Below are 16,162 nucleotides of genomic sequence, written 5' to 3' on the forward strand. Positions count from 1 at the left end.
AGTCATGGGAGGCCAGGGTAGGAGAGGAAGAAGGTAGTGGCAGAAAAGGAATGTGATTTCAAAGTATTCGTGTCAGCCCTAATAAATATTTTTTTAACGAGAAGTGGCTAGGCTAATAGTTTATTTTTGGCACAAACTTGTTAAATTTGAAGTTTTATAAGGCTAGGCAAGCAAAATAGGCAACAACACTGAGAAGAACCAATTAATATAACTTTTAACAGAGAGTGGAACTCATTTTAAGATATTTTAAGAAGTCAAAAGAAGTACTTTTGGTTTCATCTGTAGCAAGAAAAAAAAAATGACCTTTGCATGGTCACTTCATGTCATCCTGCTTCTGCTAGCTTCATCACTAAACATATAAGCCAACCCTACCTCTCAGTCCCACTGTCCCTGGTTTCCTCAGGGGAGGCAGTTTGCTATTCCTCCTTATGTCTGTCACGTCCGCAATTCCACACAATAAGCCAAGACTATGCTTTAAACAAACTCAGTGCTTACACTCCATGTGTTTCCCTTCTATGCTCCTCGTGGCCTCTCATCCCGGAGCCCCTGGACTCTGCAGAGAAGAATGCCCATGCGAGCGGTTCACCACCACCTCACTCCCTGAGGCTGGGGGGCAGGTGCCCAGGAATGGCGGCTCCACCTGAGCGTTTTTCATGTGTGCTGGGACAAGAAAAGGCTGGCAACACATTTAGAACTCAGGAACTTCCTTGTTCTTTCTCCCTGGAGAGGAACTGCACTACAAAACACTGAAGGACATCTATAACATACCAAAGTAATCCTTTGACAGAATCTCTTCAAATTCATATTCAAAATTTACAACATAGAAACCATATAAAACTTGTTTTTCAAGTACCAACCACATTCACCAAAGGTATAAAATACAATTACTTTATTGATTTCTTACAATCAAATACTGCCAACTAGCATTACTTCCACTCATGCATCATTAAAAACAAAGGATTCTTTCCTTGGTATTTTCAAATGATGCATTATACAATAAACAAAAAAAAGTTAGAACTTAAAATGCACCCTGATTAATTATGTAAACTGGTAATTAAAAAAAAAAGCATAACTAATAATTTGGTTCTTCATAAAATGGAAATTTAAATATTTTTCCTGATAGTCTTGAGGTTATCATTATGTTATGAGTAGTGCAAAGTGTGGCACACAGAGTTTCATCTAGAAAGGTGTCTTACACACCTTATTGAACAAATGAAATGTGCATAACAAAATGCATACAGTCAATGCATGATAGAAAGCATGTTTCAAATACAAGGCAGCTTTCCCAGGCCACCAAATTATTTGTTTTGCATTATCATTTATGGCATTACAGATTAATTACACATAACGTATTTTTATACATTTTAACCCTGAAGATAAGAAAAACAATTGTTGCTTGAAAAAATTATTCCAGGTAGCCATTTGGTTTGTATTAGGAGAAAGCGAACCTCCGAGAGTTTAGTGTCTGCCGAGTCTGGAATCATTAGCTTGAGTCAGGAAGTCAGATGCGCGGCGTATTTCACAGTGACCACTTCCGGAGCCCTGCACTGCCCCCTCTCCCCGGGGGCCAGTAACGAAGCATTTCCAGGATTACCCTTTATGTGCTTTTTTCCCTTTTTTGTTTCTTCTGGATTAACTGTACTATTTCCTCTTCTCACCTCTTCTATGGCCTTCCGTTTTAATTATTCATAAGTCCTTTCAGAATATCCTCAGAGAGTTCCATAAGGGGCAGTTCTGGAGAAGGAAAATCCAAGGGAGGAAGATTGGGTATTGGAATATCCTTGGCTTTCCCAGTACTTGCTGAGAATTTCTGCCAGGGTGAAGAGGCTGTGGCAGTTTCTGACTGTGGCGGCAAGCTCCATAACTCTGACTTTTCTACAAAATCAGCATCTACATCCAGCTCCTTTTCTACTGGGCCTTTTAGAAGTCTGGCCTTTTCAGCCTTGAGCTGTTTGTTTTCTTTCCTTAATTTCTCATTCTCAGCCATAAGGAATTGCACATGCCTCTTCAAATCTGCAATTTTGGTTGCCTGCTCTTCTATAATGGTTTTATCATCTTTCGGGGCTTTGCTTCCAATGCATGGTTCTGTCGGCTCACTCTTTTGCTGAAGTAAAAATAGCAGTGTGTCTGGATCCCTGTCAAAGACCCTCTGAATTTCAGGCAGGTGTTTCTCCATGGAAGGGCTGTAGTTCTGAGAGAGGAGGAGACTGTGGCCTTCTGCCTCCTCGGCAGAGGGCTTGTGCGACGCCTGAAGATGGGCAGCGGCGTCCTTGTCTGTGCTCTGCTGTGCTTTCAACCTCTCCTCCCGCTTGGCCCGCTTCCACCTCTCCTGAATGAGGAGGAGCTGTTTCATGTGGCTGTCCCTTTGCAGTTCCAGTGATAAATGAGCCTGTTACACAGAAAGAAAGGCACAATTTAACATTCTGAGTCTCTTTAGTGATGTCCAGCAAATATATTCCAAGACCCCCCTTTCTGAATAGCCTGATAACACTTAAAATCTATATACTACGTTTGCGTTTCAATTAAACCTCAAAAGTTTTCCAAAATAGCTAGTTCTTTCTAGGTAAGTTAACACTTATGTTAGCTTATAAATATGTATAAGCAGAACACCATTCACTCAGCAAGTCAGAAGTACTATTCCTAATCAACATACTGAATCAGACTTTTTTTTTTTTAATTGTGCCTTAACTCTCTGCAATCCCATGGATACTCAGCTTAAAAACAGAAAACTTTCCTCTGTAGACATCAATTCTATAACTAGCTAAAGTCTTTTCACTGACAGGGTGCTCAGAACGTTCAGTGCACATCTATATTACATGGCTAACACGAGCAGTTCTACAATATAATCAAAGGGAAGTCTGTGTGATAGGATTCAACTTCCAGTTCTCTTGGTTGTTTGAGGAGCTCTGTGTTTTTTTCTTTGCCACTGATATCTCTTTCGGAAAGGATCTCCTTAATTCAATTAAACAAACCATTTACCAAACACCTCCTATGTACCTACTACTTATATAATCAGGAAATCATCTTTGTATAAAGGTAACGGTAATTTAAAAACCTAGGGAAGCCCTCCCCAAACACAGAAAACAATTTAAAGCCATTGGTGAAACAAAGTTAAAAAGTACCAGAACCAACTCAAGCAGGTGTGGCTCCCTGAGCAGAGCATCGTCCAGTGGACCAAAGGGTCCCAGGTTCAATTCCGGTCAAGGGCACATACCTTGCTTTCAGGATCCCCCCAGCATGGGCCCTCATTAGGGCTCATGCAGGAGGCAATCAATCAATGTGCTTCTCTCACATTATTAATGTTTCTGTCTTTCCCTCCCTTTTCAACTCTCCCTAAAAATCAATGGGAAAATATCCTCCGGTGAGAAAACAAAACAAAACAAAACAAAAAAACACCAAAAAACTACGAGATACCACCTCACCCCTGTAACAAGAGTCGGAGAGGCTGTGGAGAAAAAGAAACCCTCTTCCACTGCTGGTGGGAATGTAAGCTGGTACAGCCACTGTGGGAAACTGTATGCTGGGTCCTCAAAATATTAAAAATAGGCTCCTGACCCAGCAATCCCTCTTCTAGGCTTCTACCTGAAAACTAAAAAAAAAACAAAAACAAAAAAAACCTGGGCAGGGCAGGGTGGGGCCGGGGGAACAGCCACAAAACAAAACCCGGCTGGTTGCTCGGTGGTTAGAGCATCACCCTGCAGACCAAAGGGCCATGGGTTTGATTACAGGTGTGATCCCTGACTTCATTCAGGACGCAAGGAGGAGGCAACCAATCTATGTATCTCTCTCACGTCAATGTTTCTCTCCCTGTCCCCTCTCTCCCTTTCACTCTTTTTAAAAAACTCAATGGGAAAAATATCCTTGAATAAGGATTAAAAAAAAATTACCAGAATTGCTTAGGAGCTCGGGAAAAGGTTAAGTTCAGATTTAAATTATCTTTGAGAAGCAAGGGGAAGGCTAACCGGTCCCATTGCCCAGGCAGCTAACGTACTGTGAGCTCCTGGTCAAATGAGCTGATGATCGGGAAAAGCCCTACGAGGCATCTCTAGGACACATGTGGCAATCTGAGATCCATAAGTAACCACAAAAAGGGCAGAAGTTTCTGAATACCACGTCTGATATGTCTGGTACATCAACACAGTTCGTTTACTTTTCATTTCCTTTCTAAAATACTTTTCTTTTGCCTGTTTTATATACAGGGTGTGGCAACAGTAGGTTTACAGTTGAGAGTACACAAATTTATTCTTGCATTGTTATTAATAATTATATTATTTTTCAAACCTACTTTTGCCCCACAATGTATTGTGATTAGTGTTTTGAGAGGGGCCCAATGCTTGGTTTTATACACAAGTCAACTCTTCACAAGAAATCCTTCTTACCCTTGTAAATATTAAGAAAATGTCTCACCTGTTCAGATTGTGTTAGCTTCATGGCTTCAGAAAGATATGCTGGTTTAAAAAGAAAAGAGGCACATTAATATGAGTGTTGTCATTTTGTAATTAACAGGGCAAAGAAGAGTTTTAATACTCCTCATGCGACAAAGAGAAATGATCATAGAGGCAACTCTGCTACTTATTATATAGTTACCCTGTTCCTGAAAAGAAAAAAAGATGTCAAACAATTTGGCAAAACCAAACTTAACAACTGGAATGCCTCCCTTTGTAGAACATTAAAACTGTAACATGAGAGAAAAGGAAACCCAAGGACACTGAGCTGCCAAAGCACAAAGAATTCCACAGCAGCCACACTGTCATTTAAAGCAGTGGTCGCCAACGGGTGGTCCATGAGGTCCGAAAGGTTGGTGACCGCTGATTTAAAGTATTTCCCAGATTTTAAATATGGGCCTTTAAAAAGGTTTATTTTAGCACTAGCTGGTTTGGCTCAGTGGATAGAATGTCAGCCTGTGGACTGAAGAGTCCTAAGTTCAATTCCAGTCAAGGGCACATGCCCAGGTTTTGAACCTGATCCCCAGTAGGGGAGGTGTAGGAAGCAGCTGATCAATGATTCTCTCATCACTGATGTTTCTAACTTTCTCTCCATCTCTGAAACCAATTAAAATATTTTATTTTTAAAAGGAAAACATTTTCATCTGATTGCATGGTCATGGATTTGCTCCAGAGTCACAAAAGGAACAAATGCTCTGGCTCCACCAAGGCAGAAACTTAAGAAACATTTATCTTACAGAAACCTAACAAATCTGGTTAAAATGCTTCCTTCAATTACAACACGAGGCTAATATTTAAAGTAAATATTAAACAAATGATGGGGGAAAGAAACTAAGAAAATCTGAAGAATATATTGCTTCTTAAAATAACATATTTTACTATTCTATCATGAATTCGGTACCAAAGTACAGATTGTACAACTTATCTGGGGCACACAGAGCAAAATATTGCCTCTTAATGACAAAGACTAATCTACTCTGAGTCACCACAGTCTAATGGGAAGGTGGGTCAAGACTTGTTTTCTGGCAAAAGTGAACCCCTTCCTTTAAATTAGCCAATCACGAAAGACTGAGCATAAGCTCCAATCAAGAGTAAGGGACAGGTCAGCTGCATCCGGAATAAAAAGCGGGGCGGACTGCCTGCTCAGTGTGCCTGTGCTCCCAGACCATGTGTGTGTGCACCCCCCTGCAGGAGTAAAGATATGTACCTTGCCAAAAAAAGACTTGTTTTCAACCAAATACACAGAAATACTGCACTTTGAGGTCTGCTCATCTCAAATGTACATTCTGAGTTCTAAGCATTGTCAATGGATATATATTATCAACTTCCTACTTAAGCTTTTGCTCTTTTTGCTATCTGTGAAATGAAATGAAATTCTCTGAAAATCACTGATTTATAGGCAAAAATTACTGACATAAGACTTATCCAAACCAGTGTCCACAATGTGGTCTGTTTTTCAGCAGTAAGGTAATACAGGAGAGGCAGACTCTACCAGGAAATAACATTGCTCTGATTATCATGCTGGCCTAAAGGGAAAGGAGAGTAACTTCCTCTAGCAGACAGGTGATAAAGAGTTTGCTCTAAGAAAGGTAGCTATACTATTTTGGATGAAACATGAATAAAACAGTCCTTTCCCCAAAGCTTTTATGTATGCTCTTCAGCCAACAAAAACCTGTACAAAACACACCCCAAAGATCTATTTCTGAGTTCAACATATGCTAGGTTGTATGCCTGACTAGGATAAAATTAAGTGTCTGAATAAGAAGCCAGTTACTCTATAAATTGTATACCTAAATCACCTGCACAATGTTACAAGCATGAATATACATGAATATATGGATGAAAAATCAGGAAAGAGTTTGATGCATCTTGCATTATCAAGACCTTAGAAACAGAAACTCAGTGCAAATAAATTGGTTGGAGTCAAACTAATTATTACTTTTAGAACCCAAATTGGCTAGCTTTAAAACCCAGACTCCTTTTCTATAATATAACCAAGATATACTGGCAGACATCTGACAATCACTGCTGACTTTAGGGATCTTTGGGCTCAGAAAGCCATGTCCTAAAATCATTTACCAATATGGAACGTATAACTTTCATGGTTTAGAAAGAAGTCTGGCCTGACTGGCATGGCTCAGTGGTTGAGCGTCAACCTATGAACCAGGAGGTCACGGTTTGATTCCCAATCAGGGAACATGCCTGGGTTGCGGGCTTGATCCCCAGCAGGGGGTGTGTAGGAGGCAACCCATCAGTGATTCTCTCTCATCATTGATGTTCCTCTCTGAAATCAATAAAGATATATTTTTTAAAAAGAAAGAAAAGTCTGGGTTGGAAGGAACTTGGAAATCCAACACACTAAAAATTAATGCAAGCTGCCTTAGCTGGTTTGGCTCAATGGATAAAGCATTGGCCTGTGGACCAAAAGTTCCCAGGTTTAATTCCAGTCAAGGGCACATACCTGTGTTGTGGGCTTGATCCCCTGTAGTGGGCTTGCAGGAAGCAGCTGATCAATGATTCTCTCTCATTACTGATGTTTCAATCTCTCTCTCCCTCTCCCTTCCTCTCCAAAATAATAAAAATATATTTTAAAAAATGCAAGCTGATGTTCAGGGGGTCTATGGGTTCACAGCACATCATTATTACTTTCATTCCAAATAAAGCATTGAGAAATACTGGAGGAAAGAACTGCCCTACAGTTTTAGACTCAGTACTTCTTAAAGAGGATACTCACCTGTAGCCTTTTTGTGACAAGAAATAGCCTCCTCGTATTTCCCCGCAGCTAATAAACGATCTGCTCGTCTGCTCTGTTGATGAGCCTAGAAGACAAACATTTCTAATTGCTTCTCTTCTATAACTCATTTTCCCCTTTCAACCTTAAAGTTACTATTCATGTTTTTAAAATATAAAATGTGTACATCGGACAGTTGAGTAATTACAATACCTATATTTAATATTATGGTGGAAAGTTTTCTAGGTACAAGTCACCAAAGCAACAAAGACAAATGCAACAGTTCTGAAAGCAAGTGACTGAAGTGCCCCCAAATGTAAAGATAAATGCATTAAGTGAGTAGTCACTGGGCTCTTTACCTCTCTGTTACATTTTAAAATTTACCACAACTTCGTAAATGTGTTTCCTTCTCTTTAAGAGGTCCAACAGATCCAGATGGGTTATATCTCACATAAAGTTAAACGGTTAGCAGGCAAAGAGAAAGACAAATAATCAACAAGTCTTACAGCTATGTAATGTTTCCTCACGAAAAAACTCACAGATTAGCAAAACTTATCTTAAAAAAGTGAAAAGCATTGTACCATGTTCATAGCAGCATTGTTCACAATAGTCAATAGGTGGAAGCGACCCAAATGTCCACCAATAGATGAATGAATAAACCGTGGTATATACATACAAGGGAATATTATTCAGCCTTAAAAGGGAAATTGCCTCGTCAGTGTTACTAAGTGTTTGAGAGTTGACCTATGAACCAAGAGGTCACAATTCAATTCCTGGTCAGGATTCATGCCTGGGTTGCAGGCTCGATTTCCCGTTGTGGGTCATGCAGGAGGCAGCCAATCAATGATTTTTCTCTTATCATTGATTTTTCTCTCTCCATCTTCCTCTCTGAAATCAATAAAAATCTATAATAATAAAAGCATAATATGCAAATTAACTGACGTGCCATCTGGAAGACCTTCCACACGACTTTCTGGGCAAAGCCAAGGCTGCAAAGGCCCACTCTTGCATGAATTTCATGCAGCGGGCCCTCTCGTGTGTGTGTGTGTGTGTGTGTGTGTGTGTATTTTTTGTTTTAAAGGAAACTGACACATGCTATAGCATGAATAAGCTCTGAAGATATAAGTTAATGAAATATAAAATAAGTTACAAAAAGAAAAAACTGTATGATCCCACTTATATGAAATATCTAAAGGATTCAAACTCATAGAAATAGAAAGTAGAATGGTGGCTGCCAAGGGCTGAGGAGAGAGAAGTGAGGAGTTGTTTAATAGGATTAAACTTTGCAAGATGAAAAGTTCTGAAGATGTTTCACAACAGTTTAAATATACTAAATGCTACTAGACTGGACACTTAATAAAGATGGTAAATTTTATGTTATGGGTACTTTACCTCAATTTACTTTTTAAAAAAAAATATATTTTATTGATTTTACACAGAGAGGAATTGAGAGAGACAGAGAGTTAGAAACGTCGATGAGAGAGAAACATCAACCAGCTGCCTCCTGCACACCCCCCACTGGGGATGTGCCCGCAACCAAGGTACATGCCCTTGACCGGAATCGAACCCCGGACCTTTCAGTCCACAGGCCGACGCTCTATCCACTGAGCCAAACCGGTCCCGGCCTCAATTTACTTTTTAAGAAAGTAAAATCTGGCCGGACTGGCATGATTCGGTGTTTGAGCACATGTTATTTGTCTTTCTCATGATTCGGTGTTTGAGCACATGTTATTTGTCTTTCTCATTATTCTGATTTCACAGAATAATGCCCTCGTGTTGCAAATGGCAAGATTTTTCTTTTATGGCTACCCATTTTTTTCTTTAGATTGTTTGCTGTGTGTATTTTTGCTATTGAGCTATATGAATATTTTGGGTATTAACCTTTTATCAGATACATGATTTGCAAATATTTTCTCCCAATTCGGTAGGTTTTCTTTTCATTTGATAATTTCCTTTGCTGTGCAGAAGCTTTTTAGTTTGATGCAATCCCACAGGTATTTTCTTAATATCTTTGTGAGGATTTTTTTGTACTTTCTTCCTTTTTGGTTAATCCTCATCTGAGGGTATTTTTCTCCACTGATTCTTCTTAAAAAAATATTTATTGATTTCATAGAAATAAAGACAACAATGATGAGAGGATCAGTGATCGGCTATCTCCTGCACACCCTACCCTGGGGATCAAGCCCACAACCCAGGCATGTGCCCTGAATGGAAATCAAATCCATGACTGCCTGGTTGAGGCTGACACAAACACTGAGTCACACTAGCAAGGCTCCAATAATTTTTAGAAAGAGGGGGAGGGGACAAACAGGAGGGGAAGGAGAAACATCAATGTGAGAGAGACAAATCGATTTTTTTTTTTAATTTCTTGATTAAGGTACTATCACATATTTGTCCTCAACCCCCGATTCCAATCTCCTCCCTCCCCACTCATGGCCCCACCCCCATATTGTCCTTGACCACTGGTTAGGCTCACATGTATGCTCACAAGTCCTTTGGTTGATCTCTCCCTTTTATCCCCACCCTCTCTTTGAGGTCCAACAGTCTGAACCATGGCTCCTGATCTCTGGATCTGTTCTTGTTCATCAGTCTATGCTGTTCACCGTTTCCCCTAAATGAGTGAGATCATGTCCTACTGGAAATATACTTATATAAGAATCAAAAATGAAACAAGTAATAATGGTTTTGCTGAGACAGATCGATTGGTTGCCTCCCCACACACGCTGACCAGGGCCTGGGATCTAGCCTGCATCCAAGATATGTGCCCTTGACTGGAAATGAACCTAAGATCCTTCAGTCCTCAGGTCAACCAACTGAACCAAACCAGCTGAGGCATGTACTTATGTTCTCTGCTTCTCTATCAACAGTTGTGATAAACAGCTTCTGATATGGCTCCCAAAGCCCCTGCCCTCCTGGTATTCACACCCTTTGTCATTACCCTTCCTCAAATGCAGGCCAGACCTAGAAAATACCCCAATTTAATTTAAGCAAATGTGAAGTGGGTTGCTATCACCTCCAACTGACAAAAATCCTACCACAACTAAGTGACAGCCCTCACCAAAAAGTACATTCTACTTCTATATGCTACCTGCTTTAAAAATACAGTTCTATATTATCTTCTTTCCCAAAGAAAACAGCATTTACCTTATTTTATTTTTCATATATTTCTGTGTCCCTGGGGGAAAGCTGTATGTAAAATTGAAAAGAGAAAGAACACCAAAAAAGGTAATAGAGGAAAATCTAATGTACTCCTGAACCTTTTAGTAGGTAGGGTCTTCAGAGAAAGAGAAATTTCATTTACTCCCCCTTTCTCAACCAATTCACTGAGTCTCCCACTGGCAAGCAGTAGCTCCTAAAAGTCAAGTATTGAGTTGGATGTCAAAGTAAAATAAAATAATTATACTTAAGATAACTGCTCAAGTGTTAGAATAAGTCCAGGAACACCTGTTTTTTATTTTAAGTCTAAGGATTAATTTTTCCCAAACACAGCTCTGCTGCATCTTTTTTTCTTAAATTTCCGGTTTATTTATTTAATAAATTTTATTGATTTTTTTTTTTTTTTTTTTTTTTTTTTTAACAAAGAGGAAGGAAGAGGGAGAGAGAATTAGAAGCATCAATCAGCTGCCTCCTACACACCCACCTCGGGGGATGTGTCCGCAACCAAGGAACATGCCCCAGACCAGAATAAAACCTGGGACCCTTCAGTTCCCAGGCTGACGCTCTATCCACTGAGCCTAGCTTTTTTTCATAACCATCACCATCTGCTGTGAAGACAAATTATAGGATACAACCCACTAGTGAGTTGTGAAATCAATTTAGTGGGTCACAACAGCATTTTCTTAACTCCAATAGTAAATATTAGAGTATATCAAATATAGCACCATGCGTACACGTGTATGTGTATATGCACATACGTGGCATCATAGTTTCAATTTTTTTGTTGTTTTGGGTGACATTTATGAGGATCCCTGTGTTCTACACAATTCTGGGAGATACATTCACAAGGTAGCAACTCTGAAGTAACATGCACATATGTGTGTACTAGTAATTATGAAAATTTTCTTTCTGTGAATCAGTCAAAACAAATGGGGGGAAAAATGGGCAAGCACTGATCTAAGAGAAAGATCAGTATTTTACTTAGAAACTTGCTTTCAAATCCCATTGTTATCCCTTACTCTGCACTTATTTTTAAACAGTAGTGTGGGTTGGGGGTGGGCCAGAAAGGGTCAATGGGGAGGGCGGGGGGAGAGAATGGGATATGTAATACTTTTAAGAATAAAGACTTTATTAAAAATAAACAGTAGTGTGTATTTTAAGACTAAAAAGTTTTTAATTTGATTTATTTTTAGAGGGTGAGGAGAGAGGGAGAGAGGAAGTGAAAGAGGGAAAAGGGAGGGAGAGACAGAGAGAAACATTGATTTATTCTATTTATGCATTCATCAGCTGATTTTTTTTTTTAAAATATATTTTATTGATTTTTTACAGAGAGGAAGGGAGAGAGATAGAGAGCTAGAAACATTGATGAGAGAGAAACATCAGCCAGCTGCCTCTTGCACACCCCCTACCGGGGATGTGCCCGCAACCAATGTACATGCCCTTGACTGGAATCGAACCCCGGACCTTTCAGTCCACAGACCGACGCTCTACCACTGAGCCAAACCAGTTTCGGCATCAGCTGATTTTTTAAAAATATATGTTTTTATTCAGAGGGGATAGGATGAGAGAGAAACAACGAGAATCATTGATTGGCTGCCTCCTACACACCCCAAACTGGGAATCAAGCCTGCCTGCAACTGGGTATGTGCCCTGATTGGGAATTGAGCCATGACCTCCTGGTTCATAGGTCAATGTTCAACCACTGAGCCATGCAGGCTGGGCTGATTTTTTTTTTTTTTTTTTTTTTTTTGGTTGTTTCTCATAAATGCCCTGACTGGGAATTGAACCCGAAATCTTTGAAGTATTAAGACAATACTTTAACCAACATAACTACTTGGCCAGGGCCCTTACTCTGCATTTCAATGTCTTCATCCATACTAGTAAAATGGGGAATATCTTACATAGTACTAAAAAACAAAATAAATAACATAAAGTGTCTGATACCAACCCTATTCCTTAGTAACTAGGGTAAGTCCTTCCACTCTCTCTAAAAAAAAAAAAAATGAGAGAAAGAGGTGAGGATTAACAACTAAAAACTTATTGTCAATATAATTAACATGGAATAATTACAAAGATTCTAGGTATGTACAAGGCCATTCTTTGGATCTTATCTGATTCCTTTTCTTAGATGAGAAAAGCTGACCACTCTAGAGGGAAGCTAAGTTACTCAACATTCTCAGCACTCGAGGCCAAAGGCACAGAATACAATTGTGTCCTTTGAGTGTGCCGAGTAGGTAAGCAAAGCATGAGCAACAGTCATGTATAAATTAAGGTCTGACATCACTTCCTACATAGGCAGCAAACAAACCAAAGAACTACAAACTATCTGACATTTTTAAGAAATTAAGTAATTACTTAGACCAGTGACACAAATACATTATAGATCTCTCTTTTTTTTGGTTTAAAAATTCAAGATGCCAAAATTTCTAATACTTGACTACAAAGTTACTGAATTGTGCTAGCCTGCTTAACAAGACTGGGTTTAAAAATTCTCGCCCCTGGCTGGTTTGGCTCAGTGGATAGAGCGTCGGCCTGTTGGACCGAAGGGTCCTGGGTTCGATTCCAGTCAGGGGCATATGCCCGGATAGTGGGCTTGATCCCCAGTTGGGGGTGTGCAGGAAGCAGCTGATCAAAGATTCTTTCTCATCATTGATGTTTCTCTCTCTCTCCCCCTCTCCCTTCTTCTCTGAAATCAATAAAAAAAATACATTTAAATATTTTTTTTAATTCTCCATAAAAAGATAATACTATTAGCACCAGTGAACTAAACTTTCCTAAACTGGTGATTCTCCTGCTCCATCTACAACTCTCACCCAAGTCCAGTCTTCTGGTAAACTACCACAAAGTAGTGGGAGTTTGGCAGGGGTTATGCTGCAGCCTGCAGCCAAATAAAGTAAAGCTAACTGGAACTGAGCCAATGGTCATTTTGCAAGGACATGAACTTTGGAGAACTTTGTAAACTGCTGGTTATTTCTAATAATATTCCTGTTACGTTTAAATACTGAACCACCCATTATATTTCACTGCAAACTATGTCACCTTAAAAACAAGAAAAGGGCAATATATTTTCCCGTTGTGTTTAAAAAAAAACTAAAAAAAAAACTCACAAATCTAGTCAAATTGTTTTTATGTGTAAACAACTCTTACCAATGGGGGAAGGGATGGACTTAATAAAACTGGGAGGTGCTTCTCAGAGGAGCTAACCTGGCACCAGTCATTTGGAAACCATCGCTTTAGCTCCAGCCCAAGAATTTTAAACTTTTCAAGTTCAACAAGCCCAAATCTTTTATTTTACAAGGAAGATTTAAATTACGGGTTTACATTCTGGTGACTATAATTGCTAACTCTTACACAGTCCTATGCACCACATACTGTTCTAAGCCCTTTACACCTACCGTGTTTCCCCGAAAATAAGACCTACTTACAGGTTTCCTTCTGAGTGAAATATAAGGCATCCCCCCGAAAATAAGGCCCCCCTAGGCTAAACATGAAAGATTTGGTCCACTGATTCTGAAAGAAATGGAGTCACAAGAAATTCACCAGGAAATTCAGGAATTGGATTGTTATGATGATGACATGATTGTCGTTGAATAAATGAGTAAATTCTTGATACTGTAGGATTCAGTTTGTCTGGTTTGTGTTGACAACTACTGTACTACCGTACAGTATACAGATAATAAATTTCCTTTATTTTCATTTAACAATAAATGTGTACCGTATTCTTCTTCGTGGAAAAATAAGACATCCCCTGAAAATAAGACCTAGCGCAACTTTGGGAGCAAAAATTAATATAAGACACTGTCTTATTTTCGGGGAAACAGGGTAGTTACTTTAACCCTCGGTGAGGTCAACTAATCCGCCCTCTTGAGTGCCAATGCCAGAATTCAAATCCAAGCAGTCCAGCTCCAGAACCCATATTCTTAAAACCACCAGGTCCTGCCGCTTCTCCATGGAGTGGTTTTTAAATCCAGCCCAGGGCTCTTCCACGACTCCAGGGTGCAGGGTCCCAACGTGGGAAACTAATTCTCCCTATGTCCACCACTGCAACTCAATCTCCCACCTGCGACTCTTAAAAAAGTCCCTTCTGTCTCTCTACACAACCTTCCAAGTACCCAAAACAGGCACTCTCTCTGGGAAACCACAGGATGTAGTGGCCAGTCAGAAAAGAACAGGTTTTCAGCTGTTGCTGAAACCTCAACACCTGAGAAGCCTCAAAACGTGAGTCCTTTTTCTGAGAAAGGCAAACATGGATGTATTGTCACGATGCCTAAAGTCAAGTGTTTCCCAAACTTCTCTCGTGATGAGAATCACCTGGTGGAGTTGTTAAAATACAGATTCCTGAATCCCAACTAAGAAGTGCTCAAGTGGAATTTTGGGGAACTTTTAAGAAATAGGTAAAATTGTATAGTTAAGTATGTACAAAAATTCTAGTTCCCAAAAAATGCTAGAGCACTAGTTAAGTATACAATTTTACCTATAGGTTCCCCAAAAATTCTAGTTTAGCACTTCTTAGTTGGGACTCAGGAATCTGTATTTCAACAGCTCCACCAGGTGACTCTCATCACGAGAGAAGTTTGGGAAACTCTGCTGAAGTGAGGAACCTGAGCTAACAAGGACGACCCTGTGTGTGTGTGTTGTTGTTTTTCCCTTCCAGCTGTCTCCAACTCACTCGGGAAGGGAGACTTTCAGCTTATGCATCTGACACAGATGAGAAATGGAATAAGGGGGACAGACGAGGTAAGAAGAGGGATTCGCATTGCTCCCTCTCCCCAAAGCGGAGAGGCTCGGACTTCAGACTCTGCGAATGAAGAAGACCGTCCAGGCTCACAGCCCACCGCCGCCCGGACCGGCGTCGGAGCCTCTCGGGGCTGCAGGGCGGTGTTTACGTGGCGCTCGGAGGCATCGGTCTCCTCAGGCCTCACGAGGGGGCAGCCCCGGCGGGAGGGAGGGCGGGAGGGAGGGGGCAGCCCCGGCGGGAGGGCCGGCGGGCGGGCGCCCCCCGGCTCAGGCCCCGCGGCAGGGGGCGCCCGGAGGCGGCGGGGACGGGACGCGGGAGTTTGCCGGGGATCCCTGAGGGGGTCCACGGCTGGGGGACGGCTCGCCCCGGAGCCGCTGTGGGCCACGCCCGCCGGCGCCCCCCAGCCTCCAGCGCCACCCCCGCCAAACCCCGCGCCCCGTGCACCGAGGGTCGGCGGCGGCCCCGAGCGGCCCCGAGAGGTAAAGGAGCCGAGGGCGGACGCGACCCTCGGAGAGCCACTCACCAGGTTGAGGGGTCCTTCCATCACTTCCATAGACCCCGGCGGAAGAGGCGGCCTGAGGGAGCGGAGCGACGACGCCGAAGCACATGGAGGAGCGCAGCCGGGGAGCGTGGGGCGGCGAGCGGGACCGCGGCTCCTCTCCGCGCCCCGGGAGCCAGCCGAGGGGAGCAGAGGGAGCAACCACCGCGCCACTTCCTCCTCCGGCGCCGCGGGCCCGCCCCCTGCGCCGGGGCCACGCACGCGTCGTGACGTCACATGCGGTGGTTCAAGGTGGGAGTGAGGGCGGCCGGTGGGCGGGGTTCAGGGGAGGCGGGTCGCGGGCTGACGTGCGCTCTCTCGCGTTCTGTCTTTCCTCTCGCGAGATGCTTATCTTCAGCTTTTTGCTGTCTTCTTCTGCAGGCACGTGGGGTTGTTGGGGAGTTGAGTGGCTGTTGGCTTCTCCCAGTTTCCTTCCAGCCTGACTTTTCCCAAGTTCACTCTAATTGGACTTATTTTTACTTTTTGTTTGTTTTTGTTTTTATTTTTTCTATCTTGCTTGGGCTTATTTATTAAGTCAGATTTGAGCAATGCTA

General features: G+C 41.7%; 1 protein-coding gene across 1 annotated transcript; it reads right to left on the reverse strand.

The window, feature by feature from the left end:
* Positions 1 to 874: 874 nt before the first annotated feature.
* On the reverse strand, positions 875 to 15,829 carry NRBF2 (nuclear receptor binding factor 2). Its single transcript, XM_084903969.1, has 4 exons — positions 15,594 to 15,829; positions 7,180 to 7,264; positions 4,408 to 4,448; positions 875 to 2,389 (listed from the first exon to the last, which is right to left on the reverse strand). Exons 1-4 carry the CDS (start codon positions 15,621 to 15,623, stop codon positions 1,679 to 1,681), a joined length of 867 nt encoding a protein of 288 aa, XP_084760095.1. The 5' UTR covers positions 15,624 to 15,829; the 3' UTR covers positions 875 to 1,678.
* Between the last annotated feature and the right edge of the window lie 333 nt (positions 15,830 to 16,162).

The sequence above is a fragment of the Pipistrellus hanaki genome (genome assembly GCF_964339955.1).
Source record: "Pipistrellus hanaki genome assembly, chromosome: 14".
Lineage (NCBI taxonomy): Eukaryota > Metazoa > Chordata > Mammalia > Chiroptera > Vespertilionidae > Pipistrellus > Pipistrellus hanaki.